The following is an 18,928-nucleotide window of genomic DNA, read 5'->3' as shown; positions in this document are numbered from 1 at the left end:
ATTTGGGGTTGGATTTGGGATCAGATTCAGGACTGGATTTGGGTTTGGGACTGGATTTGGGATTGGATCTGGGTTTGGATTCACGACTGAATCTGGGTTTATGATTGGATTTGGGACTGGATCTGGGATTGAATTTGGGATTGCGTTCAAGATTAGATATGGGACCGGGTTTGGGATTGGATTCAGGGTTGGATTCAGGGTTGGATTTGTTTTTGGGTTTCGGATTGGATGTGGGATTGAATTTGGGGTTGGATTCAGGTTTGGCTCTGGCTCCATCCAGGATATCCCAAGGGAATTCCGTGCCGGAATTGGAGCCGTCCCAGCGCACCGGGAACGGGATCCAAGACAAAAAAAAAACAAAAAAAGGGAAAGGAAAAACTCCGGAGCTACTTGAGGGGAAATTTTCTTTTTTTTTTCCATGGAATGAAGGATTTATAGGGCTGGGACTGCTCTGCCGCGGAGCAACATCTGGAACAGATCCGTTATCCCGTCAAAACACCAGGAAGGGGAGCCAGGGATAAATCCCGGCTGTCGGAACGGGGATCCCACACACGGAGGGAATCCGGGATTCGGGATCGCCCTCCGGAGCTGCCATCCCAGATTTCCCCATCGGGATTTGTCCCATTCCCCTGGAATTTGTGTGTGGGGGGGTGGGAGAACCCCAGGGATTCCAGGGCAGCCTCTGGAATGCCGGAAATTTGGGAATAACGATGGAAAACGGATCCCAAAGATGGGAACTGCCCTGGGAAACGTCCCCTGGGATGTGGAGCATCCTCGGATTCAGGGCTGGATGGGACGGGACCATCCCAGAGGTTTTCCAGCCTCGGCCATTCCGTGATTCCCAAGGATCCAGGATCCCATGGGGAAAACCCAAGGGGAGGCCCAAGGTGGATTCCCAATGGAAAATCCGGGAGTTTTCCCAAAAAAACGCTGGAAAGATCCCGGTGAAGCTTCCCCTGCGTAGGCGGCCAAGGGAAAAGTGGGACAAGAAATGGGAAGGGGAAAATTCCAGGGAAAAAAAAAAAAAACCCCGGAGCGCTGGAGAGGCCTCGGAGCCTCGGGGATTAATTAAGGGACTAATTAAGGGAAGCTCGGGATCTGCCAGGCTTGGGAAGTCCCGGAATGCGGGAATGGGGTGGGAATGGAGGGGATTCAAGGGTGATCCCATTCCCATGGGAATTCCGGGACTATTCCAGGCTGGGAATACATCAGGGATGTCCACGGAATTCCGGGCTGGTTTGGGATGGAGGGAATTTTGGGATCAGCCCATTCCCAGTTTTTCCATGGGACACTTCCCGCTCTCCCGGGATGGGACAATTCCAGGGATGGGGCAGCCTTGGTTTCCCTGGAATTCGCTCCCTCATTCCTCCTTTTTTTGGGAATCTTCTCCAGCATCCCAGCCCTGCTCCAGATGCTCCATCCCACTCCTGCTTCCCAAATTCCCAGTCCCAGCCTTGGGATCCCAACCCTTGGCTCCCATGATCCCATGGATTCCATGGTCCCATCCCATTATCCCATTCTCCCAAAAATCCCATTATCCCATAAATCCCATCCTATTCCCATCCCTGTCTCATTCCCATTCCCATCCCCCCCATCCCATTATCCCGTAAATCCCATAAATCCCATATCCCATCCCATCCCATCCCATCAATCCCATAAATCCCATATCCCATCCCATCCCATCAATCCCATAAATCCCATATCCCATCCCATCCCATCAATCCCATCCCATCCCATCAATCCCATCCCATCAATCCCATAAATCCCATAAATCCCATCCCATCAATCCCATCCCATCAATCCCATCAATCCCATAAATCCCATCCCATCAATCCCATCCCATCAATCCCATAAATCCCATCCCATGGATCCCATAAATCCCATCCCATGGATCCCACAGATCCCACCCCATTATCCCATTATCCCACTCCATTATTCCATTGTCCCATCAATCCCACAGATCCCATCAATCCCACCCTGTTCCCACCAAACCCCCTTTTCCCCATGGAATTTCCCCGCGGAATTCCCGCCTTTTCCCCATTAAATTCCTGCCTTTCCCCATAGAATTCCCTTTATCCCCACAGAATTCCCACCTTTCCCCATGGAATTTCTGCCCTTTCCCCACAGAATTCCCACCATTCCCCACGGAATTTCCCCGAGGAATTCCCAACTTTCCCCACAGAATTCCCATCTCTTCCCTCTGGACCTCCCACCCTTTTCCGATGGAATTCCCACGGAATTTCCCCAGACAATTTCACTTTTCCACCACGGAATTCCCACCTTTCCCACGGAATTTCCGCCTTTCCCCCACAGAATTCCCGTCTCTTCCTTATGGACTTCCCATCTTTCCCCCATGGAACTCCCCACAGAATTCCCACTTTCCCCCCACAGAATTCCTGCCTTTTCCCCATGGAATCCCCACCTTTTTTCCCCCTTTTCCACCACAAAATTCCCTCTTTTCCCCAAGGAATCCCCCCTTTTCCCCACTTTTCCCTAGGGAATTCCCCCTTTTCCCTACAAAATCCTCACTTCTCTCCAAAAATCCCCACTTTTCCCCATAGAAACCCCCATTTCTGCCTCTTTTCCCCAGGAATTCCCCCATTTCCCCCACTTTTCCCCAGGAATTCCCCTTTTTCCCCACAAAATCCCCACTTTTCCCAATACAATCCCCACTTTTTTCCCCCTTTTCCCAACAAAATCCCCATTTTTCCCCCATTTCGCACCTGCAGGGCTCCAGGCCGGCCCTGTCCCGTCCCTGCAGGGCCTGGGGCAGCCTCACCCCCATAGAATCCCCACTTTTCCCCAGGGAAATCCCATTTTTCCCCAGGGAATTCCCCCTTTCCCCCACTTTGCTCCACAAAATCACCACTTTTCCCCAAGGAATCCCCACTTTTTGCCTCTTTTCCCCAGGGAACTCCCCCTTTTCCCTCACAAAATTCCCTCTTTTCCCCATGGAATTCCCCCCTCTTCCCTCACAGAATTCCCTCTTTTCCCCATGGAATTCCCCCCTTTTCTCCACTTTTCCCCATGGAATTCCCCCTTTTCCCCACAAAATCCCCACAGAATCCCCAATTTTTCACCCTTTTCCCACACAAAATCCCCATTTTCCCCCCATTTTTCCCCATTTTGCACCTGCAGGGCTCCAGGCCGGCCCTGTCCTGCCCCTGCAGGGCCTGGGGCAGCCTCACCCACACAGAATCCCCACTTTTCCCTCATTAATCCCCATTTTCCCCCCATTTTCCCCCATAGAATCCCCACTTTTCCCTCACAAAATCCCCATTTTTCCCCCATTTTCCCCCATTTCGCACCTGCAGGGCTCCAGGCCGGCCCTGTCCCGCCCCTGCCAGGCCCGGGGCAGCCACACCCCCATAGAATCCCCACTTTTCCCTCACAAAATCCCCATTTTTCCCACACAAAATCCCCACTTTTCCCACACAAAATCCCCATTTTCCCCCATTTTTCCCCATTTCGCACCTGCAGGGCTCCAGGCCGGCCCTGTCCCGCCCCTGCAGGGCCCGGGGCAGCCTCACCCCCACACAAAATCCCCATTTTCCCCCCATTTTTCCCCATTTCTCACCTGCAGGGCTCCAGGCCGGCCCTGTCCCGCCCCTGCAGGGCCCGGGGCAGCCTCACCCCCACACAAAATCCCCATTTTCCCCCCATTTTCCCCCCATTTTTCCCCATTTCGCACCTGCACGGCTCCAGGCCGGCCCTGTCCCATCCCTGCAGGGCCCGGGGCAGCCTCACCCCCACACAAAATCCCCATTTTTTCCCCATTTTCCCCCATTTTCACCCATTTCCCCACCTGCAGGGCTCCAGGCCGGCCCTGTCCCATCCCTGCAGGGCCCGGGGCAGCCTCACCCCCACAAAATCCCCACTTTTCCCTCATTAATCCCCATTTTCCCCCCATTTTCCCCTATTTCGCACCTGCAGGGCTCCAGGCCGGCCCTGTCCCGCCCCTGCAGGGCCCGGGGCAGCTTCACCCCCACACAAAATCCCCATTTTCCACCCCATTTCCCCCATTTCGCACCTGCAGGGCTCCAGGCCGGCCCTGTCCCGGTCCGGGGCAGCCTCACCCCCACACAAAATCCCCGTTTCTCCCCCATTTTCCCCATTTCCCCACCTGCAGGGCTCCAGGCCGGCCCTGTCCCGCCCCTGCAGGGCCTGGGGCAGCCTCACCCCCATAGAATCCCCACTTTTCCCCAGGGAAATCCCATTTTTCCCCAGGGAATTCCCCCTTTCCCCCACTTTGCCCCACAAAATCGCCACTTTTCCCCAAGGAATCCCCACTTTTTGCCTCTTTTCCCCAGGGAATTCCCCCTTTTCCCTCACAAAATTCCCTCTTTTCCCCAGGGAATTCCCCCCTTTTCCCTCACAAAATTCCCTCTTTTCCCCATGGAATTCCCCCCTTTTCTCCACTTTTCCCCATGGAATTCCCCCTTTTCCCCACAAAATCCCCACAGAATCCCCAATTTTTCACCCTTTTCCCACACACAATCCCCATTTTCCCCCATTTTTTCCCCCATTTCGCACCTGCAGGGCTCCAGGCCGGCCCTGTCCCACCCCTGCAGCGCCTGGGGCAGCCTCAGACCCACACAAAATCCCCATTTTCCCCCCATTTTCCCCCATTTTTCCCCCGTTTCGCACCTGCAGGGCTCCAGGCCGGCCCTGTCCCCTCCCTGCAGGGCCCGGGGCAGCCTCACCCCCATAGAATCCCCACTTTTCCCTCATTAATCCCCATTTTCCCCACACATTTTCCCCCATTTCCCCCCATTTTCCTCCATTTCACACCTGCAGGGCTCCAGGCCGGCCCTGTCCCGGTCCGGGGCAGCCTCACCCCCAGAGAATCCCCACTTTTCCCTCACAAAATCCCCACTTTTTTCCCCATTTTTTCCCCCATTTCGCACCTGCACGGCTCCAGGCCGGCCCTGTCCCGCTCCTGCAGGGCCTGGGGCAGCCTCACCCCCATAGAATCCCCACTTTTTCCTCACAAAATCCCCATTTTCCCCCCATTTTTCCCCATTTCCCACCTGCAGGGCTCCAGGCCGGCCCTGTCCCGCCCCTGCAGGGCCCGGGGCAGCCTCACCCCCATAGAATCCCCACTTTTCCCCCATTTTCCCCATTTCCCCCATTTCGCACCTGCAGGGCTCCAGGCCGGCCCTGTCCCTTCCCTGCAGGGCCTGGGGCAGCCTCACCCCCACAGAATCCCCACTTTTCCCTCATTAATCCTCATTTTCCCCCCATTTTCCCCTATTTCGCACCTGCAGGGCTCCAGGCCGGCCCTGTCCCGGTCCGGGGCAGCCTCACTCCCATAGAGTCCCCACTTTTCCCTCATTAATCCCCATTTTCCCCCCATTTTCCCCCCATTTTCCCCCCGTTTCGCACCTGCACGGCTCCAGGCCGGCCCTGTCCTGCCCCTGCAGCGCCCGGGGCAGCCTCACCCCCACACAAAATCCCCATTTTTCCCCCATTTTCCCCCCGTTTCGCACCTGCACGGCTCCAGGCCGGCCCTGTCCCACCCCTGCAGGGCCCGGGGCAGCCTCACCCCCACACAAAATCCCCATTTTTTCCCCATTTTTCCCCGTTTCGCACCTGCAGGGCTCCAGGCCGGCCCTGTCCCGCCCCTGCAGCGCCCGGGGCAGCCTCACCCCCACACAAAATCCCCATTTTCCCCCATTTTTCCCCATTTCTCACCTGCAGGGCTCCAGGCCGGCCCTGTCCCGCCCCTGCAGGGCCCGGGGCAGGCGCACGCCCAGGGCGCAGCCGAGGCGCAGCAGCAGCGCCGGGAAGAGCTCCGGGAATCGCTCCAGGACCGCGGCCGCCGCCTCCGGCACAGACATGAGCTCATCCAGGGCCAGCGTGGCCTGCCAGGGAAACACGGGAACCCCCGCGGCATGAGCGAGCGGCCGGAAAAACACCGGGAAAAACGGCATCAAATGGCCCGGGATGGAATGAATGGGCCGGGAAAAACGGGAATGAATGGCTCGGGATGGAATGAATGGCCCGGGTTTGAATGAATGGGCCGGGATTGAATGGCCCGGGATTGAATGAATGGCCCGGGATGGAATGGCCCGGGATGGAATGAATGGCCCGGGACTGAATGAATGGCCCGGGCTGGAATGACCCGGGCTGGAATGGCCCGGGATTGAATGAATGGCCTGGGATTGAATGGGCCGGGATCGAATGGCCTGGGATTGAATGGCCCGGGAAAAACGGGATTGAATGGGCCGGGATTGAATGGGCCGGGATGGAATGGCCTGGGATTGAATGAATGGCCCGGGATGGAATGAATGGCCCGGGACTGAATGGCCCGGGATGGAATGGCCCGGGATGGAATGGCCTGGGATGGAATGGCCTGGGACTGAATGAATGGCCCGGGATTGAATGGGCTGGGAAAAACGGGATTGAATGGGCCGGGATTGATTGAATGGCCCGGGATGGAATGGCCCGGGATTGAATGGGATTGAATGGCCCGGGATTGAATGGCCCGGGATGGAATGGCCCGGGATGGAATGAATGGCCCGGGATGGAATGGCCCGGGATGGAATGGCCCGGATGGAATGGCCTGGGATGGAATGAATGGCCCGGGATGGAATGGCCCGGGATGGAATGGCCCGGATTGAATGGCCCAGGATTGAATGGCCCGGGAAGGAATGAATGGCCCGGGGTGGAATGGGCCGGGATTGAATGGCCCGGGATTGATTGGCCTGGGATTGAATGAATGGCCCGGGATGGAATGGGCCGGGATGGAATGGGCCGGGATTGAATGAATGGCCTGGTATTGAATGGGCCCGGATTGAATGGGCCGGGATTGATTGGCCCAGGATTGATTGGCCCGGGATTGAATGGCCTGGGATGGAATGGGCCAGGATTGAATGGCCCAGGATTGATTGAATGGCCCGGGATGGAATGGCCCCAGATTGAATGGCCCGGGATTGAATGAATGGCCCGGGATGGAATGGCCCGGGATGGAATGAATGGCCCGGGATTGAATGAATGGCCCGGGATGGAATGGCCCGGGATGGAATGGCCCAGGATGGAATGAATGGCCTGGGATGGAATGAATGGCCCTGGATGGAATGGCCCGGGATGGAATGGCCCGGGATGGAATGAATGGCCCGGGATTGAATGAATGGCCCGGGATGGAATGGCCCGGGATGGAATGGCCCGGGATGGAATGAATGGCCCGGGATGGAATGGCCCGGGATGGAATGAATGGCCCTGGATTGAATGAATGGCCCGGGATGGAATGAATGGCCCGGGATGGAATGGCCCGGGATGGAATGGCCCAGGATGGAATGAATGGCCTGGGATGGAATGAATGGCCCTGGATGGAATGGCCCGGGATGGAATGGCCTGGGATTGAATGGCCTGGGATGGAATGAATGGCCGGGGATGGAATGGCCCAGGATTGAATGAACGGCCCGGGATTGATTGGCCCTTAATTAACCCCTCCCTGCCCGCCCGGGTTAACCCCTGATGGAGACCCAGGGGCCGGGGATGTTCTGGTGGAATTGCTGAGGGTTTGGGGTTTTCTCTGCTGCATTTCTGGTGGATTTGGGGGTTTTAGGGATGGAATTCCCACGGGTTTGGGGTTTTTCCTGCTGGAATTCCCACGGATTTGGGCATTTCTCCAAAGGATTTGGGGTTTCTCCCACGGATTTGGGATTTTGTCCCACGGATTTGGGGTTTTTCCTGCTGGAATTTCTGTGGATTTGGGCATTTCTCCAAAGGATTTGGGGTTTCTCCCACGGATTTGGGATTTTCTCCCATGGATGGGTTTGAGGGTTTTTCCTGATGTAATTCCCACGGATTTGGGGTTTTTGCTATTGGAATTCCCATGGATTTGGGGTTTTCTCTCATGGATTTGGGGTTTTTCCTGTTGGAATTTCTGTGGATTTGGGGGTTTCTTCCATGGATTTGGGGCTTTTCCTGATGGAATTCCCACGGATTTGGGGCTTTTTGTGCTGGAATTCCCACGGATTTGGGGTTTTTGCCCAGGGATTTGGGATTTTAGTAATGGAATTCCCATGGATTTGGGGTTTTCTCCCATGGATTTGGGGTTTTTGCTATTGGAATTCCCATGGATTTGGGGTTTTTCTTTTTGGAATTCCCATGGATTTTGGGGTTTCTCCCATGGATTTCCATTTTTTCCTGATGAAATTCCCATGGATTTGAGGCTTTTCCTGCTGGAATTCCCATGGATTTGGGGTTTTCTCCCATGGATTTGGGGGTTTCTTCCACGGAATTGGGGCTTTTCCTGATGGAATGTCCCACGGATTTGGGCATTTCTCCAAAGGATTTGGGGTTTTCTCCCATGGATTTGGGATTTTGTCCCACAGATTTGTTGTTTTTCCTGATGGAATTCCCATGAGATTTGGGTTTTTTCCTGTTGGAATTTCTGTGCATTTGGGGTTTTCTCCCATAGATTTGGGGTTTTTCCAGAGGAAATTCCCACGGGTTTGGGGTTTTTCGCCAAAGAATTTGATGTTTTCTCCCGTGGATTTGGGGTTTTTCCTGTTGGAATTCCTACGGATTTGGGGGTTTCTCCCATGGATTTGGGATTTTGTCCCACAGATTTGGGGTTTTTCCTGATGTAATTCCCACGGATTTGGGGTTTTCTCCCATGGATTTGGGTTTTTTTCTGATGGAATTCCCACAGATTTGGGGTTTTTGCTATTGGAATTCCCATGGATTTGGGATTTTCTCTCATGGATTTGGGGGTTCTTTCCCACAGATTTGGGGTTTTTCCTGCTGGAATTTCTGTGGATTTGGGGGCTTCTCCCATGGATTTGGGATTTTAGTAATGGAATTCCCATGGATTTGGGGCTTTTCCTGCTGGAATTCCCATGGATTTGGGGCTTTTGCCCATGGATTTGGGATTTTGTCCCACGGATTTGGGGTTTTTCCTGTTGGAATTCCCATGGATTTTGGGGTTTTCCCATGGATTTCCATTTTTTCCTGATGAAATTCCCATGGATCTGGGGTTTCTTTCTGCTGGAATATCCCATGGATTTGGGGTTTTTTAGGATGGAATTCCCATGGATTTGGGGCTTTTCCTGATGGAATTCCCATGGATTTGGGGTTTTCTCCCATGGATTTGGGGTTTTTCCTGCTGGAATTTCTGTGGATTTGGGCATTTCTCCAAAGGATTTGGGGTTTCTCCCACGGATTTGGGATTTTGTCCCACGGATTTGGGGTTTTTCCTGATGTAATTCCCACGGATTTGGGGTTTTCTCCCATGGATTTGGGGGTTTTTCCTGATGTAATTCCCACGGATTTGGGGTTTTTGCTATTGGAATTCCCATGGATTTGGGGTTTTCCCTCATGGATTTGGGGTTTTTCCTGTTGGAATTTCTGTGGATTTGGGGGTTTCTTCCATGGATTTGGGGCTTTTCCTGATGGAATTCCCACAGATTTGGGGCTTTTTGTGCTGGAATTCCCACGGATTTGGGGTTTCTCCCACAGATTTGGGTGAACTTTTTTTTAAAATGTTTGGGGAATTCCTTGGGAAATTTTTTGGGAATTCCGTGGGAATTTTGGGGGGAGTTTCGTGAGAATTCCTTGGCAATTTTGGGTAGAATTTTTGGCGATTTTTGGGGAATTCCTGGGGAATTTTTTTGGGTATATTTTGAGGAATTCCTTGGGAATTTTTCTGGGGGGAATTTCTTTGGAATTTCATTGGGAATTCGTTGGAAATTTTTGAGGAATTTTTCGGGACTTTTGGGGGGAATTCCTTGGGAATTTTGTGTGGAGTTTTTGGGGGAATTTTTGGGGAATTTTTGGGGATTTTTTGGGGAGTTTTGTGGGGAGTTTTTGGGGGAAATCCCTGGGAGTTTTGTGGGGAATTTTTGGGAGTTTTTGGTGGAATTTTGGGAGAATTTGTGGGGAGATTTGGGGGAATTTTGGGGAGTTTTGTGGGGAGTTTTTGGGGAATTGTTGGGGAATTTTTGGGGAATTTTGTGGGGAGTTTTTGGTGGAATTTTTGGGGAATTCTGTGGGGAGTTTTTGGGGGAATTCCCTGGGAATTTTGTGGGGAGTTTTTGGGGGAATTCCTTGGGTATTTTGTGGGGAGTTTTTGGGGAATTTATTGGGGAGTTTTTGGGGGAATTTTTGGGGAGTTTTGTGGGGAATTTCTTGGGAATTTTGTGGGAATTCCTTGGGAATGTTGTGGGGAGTTTTTGGGGGAAATTTTGGGGAATTTTATGGGGAGTTTTTGGGGAGAGTTCCTGGGAATTTTGTGGGGAGTTTTTGGGGAATATTGTGGGGAGTTTTCGGGGGATTTCTTGGGAATGTTGTGGGGAGTTTTTTGTGGAGTTTTTGGGGGATTTTTGTGGAGTTTTTTGGGGGATTTTTGTGGAGTTTTTGGGCAGTTTTTGGGCAGTTTTGTGGGGATTTCTTGGGAATTTTGTGGGGAGTTTTTGTGGAGTTTTTGGGCAGTTTTTGTGGAGTTTTGGGGGAATTTTTGTGGAGTTTTTGGGGGATTTTTGTGGAGTTTTTGGGAAATTTTGTGGGGAGTTTTTGGGGGAATTTTGGGGAGTTTTTGGGGAATTTTTGGGAAATTTTGTGGGGAGTTTTTGGGGAAATTTTGGGGAATTTTTGGGGAATTTTGTGGGGAATTGTTGGGGAATTTTTGGGGAATTTTGTGGGGAGTTTTTGGTGGAATTCCCTGGGAATTTTGTGGGGAGTTTTTGGGGGATTCCTTGGGAATTTTGTGGGGAGTTTTTGGGGAATTTATTGGGGAGTTTTTGGGGAATTTTGGGGAGTTTTGTGGGGAGTTTTTGGTGAATTCCCTGGAAGTTTTGTGGGGAGTTTTGGGGGAATTTTTGGGGAGTTTTGTGGGGAATTTCTTGGGAATTTTGTGGGAATTCCTTGGGAATGTTGTGGGGAGTTTTTGGGGGAAATTTTGAGGAATTTTATGGGGAGTTTTTGGGGAGAGTTCTTGGGAATTTTGTGGGGAATTGTTGGGGAATTTTGTGGGGAGTTTTTGGGGAATATTGTGGGGAGTTTTCGGGGGATTTCTTGGGAATGTTGTGGGGAGTTTTTTGGGAAATTCCTTGGGAATTTTGTGGGGAGTTTTTGGGGAATTTTGTGGGGATTTTTTTGGGAATTCCCTGGGAATGTTGTGGGGAGTTTTGCGGGAATTTTTGGGGAATTTTGTGGGGAGTTTTTGGTGGAATTCTCTGGGAATTTAGTGGGGAGTTTTGGGGAATTTTTGGCGAGTTTTGTGGGGAATTTTTGGGGAATTTTGTGGGGAATTTTTGGGGAATTTCTTGGGAATTTTGTTGGGAGTTTTTGGGGAATTTTTGGGGAATTTTGAGGGGAGTTTTTGGGGTAATTTTGGGGTAATTTTGTGAGGAGTTTTGGGGGAATTTTTGGGGAATTTTGTGGGAAGTTTTTGGGGAATATTGTGGGGAGTTTTCGGGGGATTTCTTGGGAATTTTTCTGGGGAGTTTTTGGGGGATTCCTTGAGAATTTTGTGGGGACTTTTGGGGGAATTTTCTGGGGAGCTTTTGGGGAACTTTTGGGGAATTTGGTGAGGAATTTTTGGGGAGTTTTTGGGGAATTCCTTGGGAATTTTGTGTGGAGTTTTTGGGGGAATTTTTGGGGAATTTTTGGGGATTTTTTTCGGGAGTTTTGTGGGGAGTTTTTGGGGGAAATCCCTGGGAGTTTTGTGGGGAATTTTTGGGAGTTTTTGGTGGAATTTTGGGAGAATTTGTGGGGAGATTTTGGGGGAATTTTGGGGAGTTTTATGGGGAGATTTTGGGGAGAGTTCTTGGGAATTTTGTGGGGAATTGTTGGGGAATTTTGTGGGGAGTTTTTGGGGAATATTGTGGGGATTTCTTGGGAATTTTGTGGGGAGTTTTTGGGGGATTTTTGTGGAGTTTTTGGGCAGTTTTTGTGGAGTTTTTGGGGGAATTTTTGTGGAGTTTTTGGGCAGTTTTTGGGGGATTTTTGTGGAGTTTTTGGGGGAATTTTTGTGGAGTTTTTGGGCAGTTTTTGTGGAGTTTTTGGGCAGTTTTTGTGGAGTTTTTGGGGGATTTTTGTGGAGTTTTATGGGGATTTTTGTGGAGTTTTTGGGCAGTTTTTGTGGAGTTTTTGGGCAGTTTTTGTGGAGTTTTTGGGGAATGTTGTGGGGAGTTTTTGGGCAGTTTTTGGGGAGTTTTTGGGCAGTTTTTGGGGAGTTTTGGGGAAATTTTGTGGGGATTTCTTGGGCAGTTTTTGTGGAGTTTTTGGGGGATTTTTGTGGAGTTTTTGGGCAGTTTTTGGGGAGTTTTGTGGGGATTTCTTGGGAATTTTGTGGGCAGTTTTTGTGGAGTTTTTGGGCAGTTTTTGGGGAGTTTTGGGGGATTTTTGTGGAGTTTTTGGGCAGTTTTTGTGGAGTTTTTGTGGAGTTTTTGGGCAGTTTTTGTGGAGTTTTTGGGGGATTTTTGTGGAGTTTTTGGGGAGTTTTTGGGCAATTTTTGGGGAGTTTTGGGGGAATTTTGTGGGGATTTTTTGGGCAGTTTTTGTGGAGTTTTTCGGGCAGTTTTTGTGGAGGTTTTGGGGGATTTTTGTGGAGTTTTTGGGCAGTTTTTGTGGAGTTTTTGGAGGATTTTTGTGGACTTTTTGGGGGATTTTTGTGGAGTTTTTGTGGAGTTTTTGGGGAGATTTTGGGCAGTTTTTGGGCAGTTTTTGGGGAGTTTTGTGGGGATTTCTTGGGAATTTTGTGAGGAGTTTTGGGCAGTTTTTGTGGAGTTTTTGGGCAGTTTTTGGGCAGTTTTTGGGGAGTTTTTGGGCAGTTTTGTGGGGATTTCTTGGGAATTTTGTGGGGAGTTTTTGTGGAGTTTTTGGGGAGATTTTGGGCAGTTTTTGGGCAGTTTTTGGGGAGTTTTGTGGGGATTTCTTGGGAATTTTGTGGGCAGTTTTTGTGGAGTTTTTGGGGATTTTTGTGGAGTTTTTGGGGAGTTTTTGGGCAATTTTTGGGAGTTTTGGGGGAATTTTGTGGGGATTTTTTGGGCAGTTTTTGTGGAGTTTTTCGGGCAGTTTTTGTGGAGGTTTTGGGGATTTTTGTGGAGTTTTTGGGCAGTTTTTGTGGAGTTTTTGGGGATTTTTGTGGAGTTTTTGTGCAGTTTTTGCGGAGTTTTTGGGCAGTTTTGTGGGATTTCTTGGGAATTTTGTGGGGATTTTTTGGGCAGTTTTTGTGGAGTTTTTGGGAGATTTTGGGCAGTTTTTGGGCAGTTTTTGGGGAGTTTTGTGGGGATTTCTTGGGAATTTTGTGAGGAGTTTTTGGGCAGTTTTTGTGGAGTTTTGGGCAGTTTTTGGCAGTTTTTGTGGAGTTTTTGGGCAGTTTTTGTGGAGTTTTTGGGCAGTTTTTGGGCAGTTTTTGTGGAGTTTTTGGGGAGTTTTTGGGGATTTTTGTGGAGTTTTTGGGCAGTTTTTGGGGAGTTTTTGTGGAGTTTTTGTGGAGTTTTTGGGGGATTTTTGTGGAGTTTTTGGGGGATTTTTGTGGAGTTTTTGGCAGTTTTTGTGGAGTTTTTGGGGATTTTTGTGGAGTTTTTGGGCAGTTTTTGGGGAGTTTTTGGGCAGTTTTTGGGGAGTTTTTGGGCAGTTTTTGTGCAGTTTTTGGGGAGTTTTTGGGCAGTTTTTGTGGAGTTTTTGGGCAGTTTTTGTGAGTTTTTGGGCAGTTTTTGTGGAGTTTTTGGGGGATTTTTGTGGAGTTTTTGTGGAGTTTTTGGGGAGATTTTGGGCAGTTTTTGGGCAGTTTTTGGGGAGTTTTGTGGGGATTTCTTGGGAATTTTGTGAGGAGTTTTTGGAGGATTTTTGTGGAGTTTTTGGGCAGATTTTGTGGAGTTTTTGGGGGATTTTTCGTGGAGTTTTGTGGAGTTTTTGGGCAGTTTTTGTGGAGTTTTTGGGCAGTTTTTGTGGAGTTTTTGGGCAGTTTTTGGGCAGTTTTTGTGGAGTTTTTGTGGAGTTTTTGGGGGATTTTTGTGGAGTTTTTGGGCAGTTTTTGGGGAGTTTTTGTGGAGTTTTTGTGGAGTTTTTGGGGGATTTTTGGGGAGTTTTTGGGAAGTTTTTGTGGAGTTTTTGGGGATTTTTGTGGAGTTTTTGGGGGATTTTTGTGGAGTTTTTGGGGGATTTTTGTGGAGTTTTTGGCAGTTTTTGTGGAGTTTTTGGGCAGTTTTTGGGGTTTTGGGCAGTTTTTGTGGAGTTTTTGGGCAGTTTTTGTGGAGTTTTTGGGGGATTTTTGTGGAGTTTTTGGGCAGTTTTTGTGGAGTTTTTGGGGGATTTTTGTGGAGTTTTTGGGCAGTTTTTGTGAATTTTTGGGCAGTTTTTGTGGAGTTTTTGGGGGATTTTTGTGGAGTTTTGGGCAGTTTTTGTGGGCAGTTTTTGGGCAGTTTTTGTGGAGTTTTTGGGCAGTTTTTGTGGAGTTTTTGGGGGATTTTTGTGGCGTTTTTGGGGGATTTTTGTGGAGTTTTTGGGGGATTTTTGTGGAGTTTTTGGGCAGTTTTTGTGGCGTTTTTGGGGGATTTTTGTGGAGTTTTTGGGGGATTTTGTGGAGTTTTTGGGCAGTTTTTGTGGAGTTTTTGGGGGATTTTTGCGGAGTTTTTGGGCAGTTTTTGGGGAGTTTTTGGGGAGTTTTGGGGGAATTTTGTGGGCATCTTTTGGGCAGTTTTTGGGCAGTTTTTGTGGAGTTTTTGAGCAGTTTTTGCGGAGTTTTTGGGGATTTTTGGGCAGTTTTTGGGCAGTTTTTGCGGAGTTTTTGGGCAGTTTTTGCGGAGTTTTTGGGGGATTTTTGTGGAGTTTTTGGGCAGTTTTTGTGGAGTTTTTGTGGAGTTTTTGTGGAGTTTTTGGGCAGTTTTTGTGGAGTTTTTGGGGGATTTTTGTGGAGTTTTTGGGGAGTTTTGTGGAGTTTTTGGGGGATTTTTGTGGAGTTTTTGGGCAGTTTTTGCGGAGTTTTTGGGCAGTTTTTGGGGAGTTTTTGGGGAGTTTTTGTGGAGTTTTTGGGCAGTTTTTGTGGAGTTTTTGGGCAGTTTTTGTGGAGTTTTTGGGGGATTTTTGTGGAGTTTTTGGGCAGTTTTTGGGGAGTTTTTGGGCAGTTTTTGCGGAGTTTTTGGGGGATTTTTGTGGAGTTTTTGGGCAGTTTTTGTGGAGTTTTTGTGGAGTTTTTGGGCAGTTTTTGTGGAGTTTTTGGGGGATTTTTGTGGAGTTTTTGGGGGATTTTTGTGGAGTTTTTGGGCAGTTTTTGTGGAGTTTTTGGGCAGTTTTTGTGGAGTTTTTGGGCAGTTTTTGTGGAGTTTTTGGGGGATTTTTGTGGAGTTTTTGGGGAGTTTTTGGGCAGTTTTTGCGGAGTTTTTGGGGGATTTTTGTGGAGTTTTTGGGCAGTTTTTGTGGAGTTTTTGGGCAGTTTTTGTGGCGTTTTTGGGGGATTTTTGTGGAGTTTTTGGGGGATTTTTGTGGAGTTTTTGGGCAGTTTTTGTGGAGTTTTTGGGGGATTTTTGCGGAGTTTTTGGGCAGTTTTTGGGGAGTTTTTGGGGAGTTTTGGGGAATTTTGTGGGCATCTTTTGGGCAGTTTTTGGGCAGTTTTTGTGGAGTTTTTGAGCAGTTTTTGCGGAGTTTTTGGGGGATTTTTGGGCAGTTTTTGGGCAGTTTTTGCGGAGTTTTTGGGCAGTTTTTGCGGAGTTTTTGGGGGATTTTTGTGGAGTTTTTGGGCAGTTTTTGTGGAGTTTTTGTGGAGTTTTTGTGGAGTTTTTGGGCAGTTTTTGTGGAGTTTTTGGGGATTTTTGTGGAGTTTTTGGGGAGTTTTTGTGGAGTTTTTGGGGGATTTTTGTGGAGTTTTGGGCAGTTTTTGCGGAGTTTTTGGGCAGTTTTTGGGGAGTTTTTGGGGAGTTTTTGTGGAGTTTTTGGGCAGTTTTTGTGGAGTTTTTGGGCAGTTTTTGTGGAGTTTTTGGGGGATTTTGTGGAGTTTTTGGGCAGTTTTTGGGGAGTTTTTGGGCAGTTTTTGCGGAGTTTTTGGGGGATTTTTGTGGAGTTTTTGGGCAGTTTTTGTGGAGTTTTTGTGGAGTTTTTGGGCAGTTTTTGTGGAGTTTTTGGGGGATTTTTGTGGAGTTTTTGGGGGATTTTTGTGGAGTTTTTGGGCAGTTTTTGTGGAGTTTTTGGGCAGTTTTTGTGGAGTTTTTGGGCAGTTTTTGTGGAGTTTTTGGGGGATTTTTGTGGAGTTTTTGGGGAGTTTTTGGGCAGTTTTTGCGGAGTTTTTGGGGGATTTTTGTGGAGTTTTTGGGCAGTTTTTGTGGAGTTTTTGTGGAGTTTTTGGGCAGTTTTTGGGAGTTTTTGGGCAGTTTTTGCGGAGTTTTTGGGGGATTTTTGTGGAGTTTTTGGGCAGTTTTTGTGGAGTTTTTGGGCAGTTTTTGTGGAGTTTTTGGGCAGTTTTTGTGGAGGTTTTGGGCAGTTTTTGGGGAGTTTTTGGGCAGTTTTGTGGGGATTTCTTGGGAATTTTGTGGGCAGTTTTTGGGCAGTTTTTGGGGAGTTTTTGGGCAGTTTTTGGGGAGTTTTGTGGGGATTTCTTGGGAATTTTGTGGGCAGTTTTTGTGGAGTTTTTGGGCAGTTTTTGTGGAGTTTTTGGGGGATTTTTGTGCAGTTTTTGGGCAGTTTCTGTGGAGTTTTTGGGCAGTTTTTGTGGAGTTTTTGGGCAGTTTTTGTGGAGTTTTTGGGGGATTTTTGTGGAGTTTTTAGGCAGTTTTTGTGGAGTTTTTGGGCAGTTTTTGTGGAGTTTTTGGGGGATTTTTGTGGAGTTTTTGGGCAGTTTTTGTGGAGTTTTTGGGGGATTTTTGTGGAGTTTTTGGGGGATTTTTGTGGAGTTTTTGGGCAGTTTTTGTGGAGTTTTTGGGGGATTTTTGTGGAGTTTTTGGGCAGTTTTTGTGGAGTTTTTGGGGGATTTTTGTGGAGTTTTTGGGGGATTTTTGGGGAGTTTTTGGGCAGTTTTTGTGGAGTTTTTGGGCAGTTTTGTGTGTGATACTCACGGCCAGGGGCAGGGCGGTGGCCACGCGCTCGGCGGCGCTGCCCAGCAGGAAGGATTTGCTCTCCTTGAAGGGAATTTCCCGGCTCAGCCTCTCCAGGAGCAGCTCCAGGATCTGCGACGCCAGCGAAGGCTCCGTGCCCAGAGCCCTCCACATGGTGCACGTGGGGCTGGGGGGAAAAATGGGAAATCTTGGGAATTTCTGGGGTGAAAACGGGGTGAAAGTGGGGTGAAAAATGGGGTAAAAATGGGGTAAAAATGGGATAAAAAATGGGATAAAAAATGGAATAAAATGGGGTGAAAATGGGATAAAAATTGGGTAAAAATGGGAAAAAATGGGATAAAAATGGGATAAAAAATGCGTAAAAATGGGGACTTTCTGGGGTAAAAATGGGGTAAAAATAGGATAAAAATGGGATAAAATGGGGTAAAAATGGGATAAAAAATGGGATAAAAAATGGAATAAAATGGGGTAAAAAATGGGGTAAAAATGGGATAAAAATGGGGACTTTCTGGGGTAAAAATGGGATAAAAATGGGGATAAAAATGGGGATAAAAATGGGATAAAAAATGGGATAAAATGGGGTAAAAATGGGGTAAAAATGGATAAAAATGGGGACTTTCTGGGGTAAAAATGGGATAAAATGGGGATAAAAATGGGATAAAAAATAGGATAAAATGGGGTAAAATGGGATAAAAATGGGGAATTTCTGGGGTAAAAATGGGATATAAATGGGGTAAAAAATGGGATAAAATGGGGTAAAAATGGGATAAAAAATGGGATAAAATGGGGTAAAAATGGGGTAAAAATGGGATTTAAATGGGGTAAAAAATGGGGTAAAATGGGAAGTTCTGGGGTAAAAATGGGAATTTCTAAGATAAAAATGGGATTAAAATGGGATAAACATGGGAATTTTTGGAATAAACATGGGATATAAGTGAGATAAAAATGGGATAAGAATGGGGTAAAAATGGGAAGTTCTGGGATAAAAATGGGATAAGAATGGGTGAAAATAAGGAATTTCTGGGATAAAAAGGGGAATTTCTGGCATAAAACAGGGATAAAAATGGGGAAAAATGGGGAATGTGTGGGATAAGGATGGGGAAAAATGGGGAATTTCTGGGATAAAACTGGGATATAAATGAGATAAAAATGGGAATTTTGGCAATAAAAATGGGTAAAAATAAGGAATTTCTGGGATAAAAATGGGAATTTCTGGGGTGAAAAATGGGATATAAATGGGGTAAAAAATGGGATAAAATGGGATTAAAATGGGGTAAAAATGGGAAGTTCTGGGATAAAAATGGGGTAAAATTGGGAATTTCTAAGATAAAAATGGGATTAAAATGGGATAAACATGGTAATTTTTTGGATAAACATGGGATATAAGTGAGATAAAAATGGGATAAGAATGGGGTAAAAATGGGATAAGAATGGGTGAAAATAAGGAATTTCTGGGACAAAAAGTGGAATTCCTGGCATAAAACAGGGATAAAAATTGGGAAAAAATGGGGAATTTCTGGGATAAAAATGGGATATAAATGAGATTAAAATGAGAATTTCTGGGATAAAAATGGGGAAATTCTGGGATAAAAATGGGATATAAATGAGATAAAAATGAGAATTTCTGGGATAAAAATGGGGAAATTCTGGGATAAAAATGGGATATAAATGAGATAAAAATGAGTATTTTCGGGATAAGAATGGGATAAGAATGGTGCCCATTCCCCCCGTTTGGGATCGGGGTCCCCCCCGTACCCGTCGAAGGGCAGGGCCCTGCCCAGCAGGCAGGACTCAGGATTGGATTGGGGCTGGATTTGGGGCCGTATCCGTGCCCATTCCCCATTTGGGATTGGGGCAGGACTCAGGATTGGATTGGGGCTGGATTTGGGGCCATATCCGTGCCCATTCCCCGTTTGGGATCGGGTCCC

At 48.1% G+C, this 18,928-nt stretch overlaps 1 protein-coding gene across 1 annotated transcript in view; it reads right to left on the bottom strand.

Moving 5' to 3' along the window:
• Nucleotides 1-18,928, bottom strand: part of MROH1 (maestro heat like repeat family member 1) — a 241,668-nt gene that overhangs the window by 22,854 nt on the left and 199,886 nt on the right. Inside the window, 2 exon segments of the mRNA XM_077174443.1 lie at nucleotides 5,695-5,864; nucleotides 17,001-17,166. Coding sequence (XP_077030558.1) covers nucleotides 5,695-5,864; nucleotides 17,001-17,166 — 336 coding nt within the window.

The sequence above is a fragment of the Agelaius phoeniceus genome, chromosome 1 (assembly GCF_051311805.1).
Source record: "Agelaius phoeniceus isolate bAgePho1 chromosome 1, bAgePho1.hap1, whole genome shotgun sequence".
Lineage (NCBI taxonomy): Eukaryota > Metazoa > Chordata > Aves > Passeriformes > Icteridae > Agelaius > Agelaius phoeniceus.
Note: the sequence above shows the minus strand (reverse complement) of the source record. Positions and strands in the feature narration are given on the sequence as shown.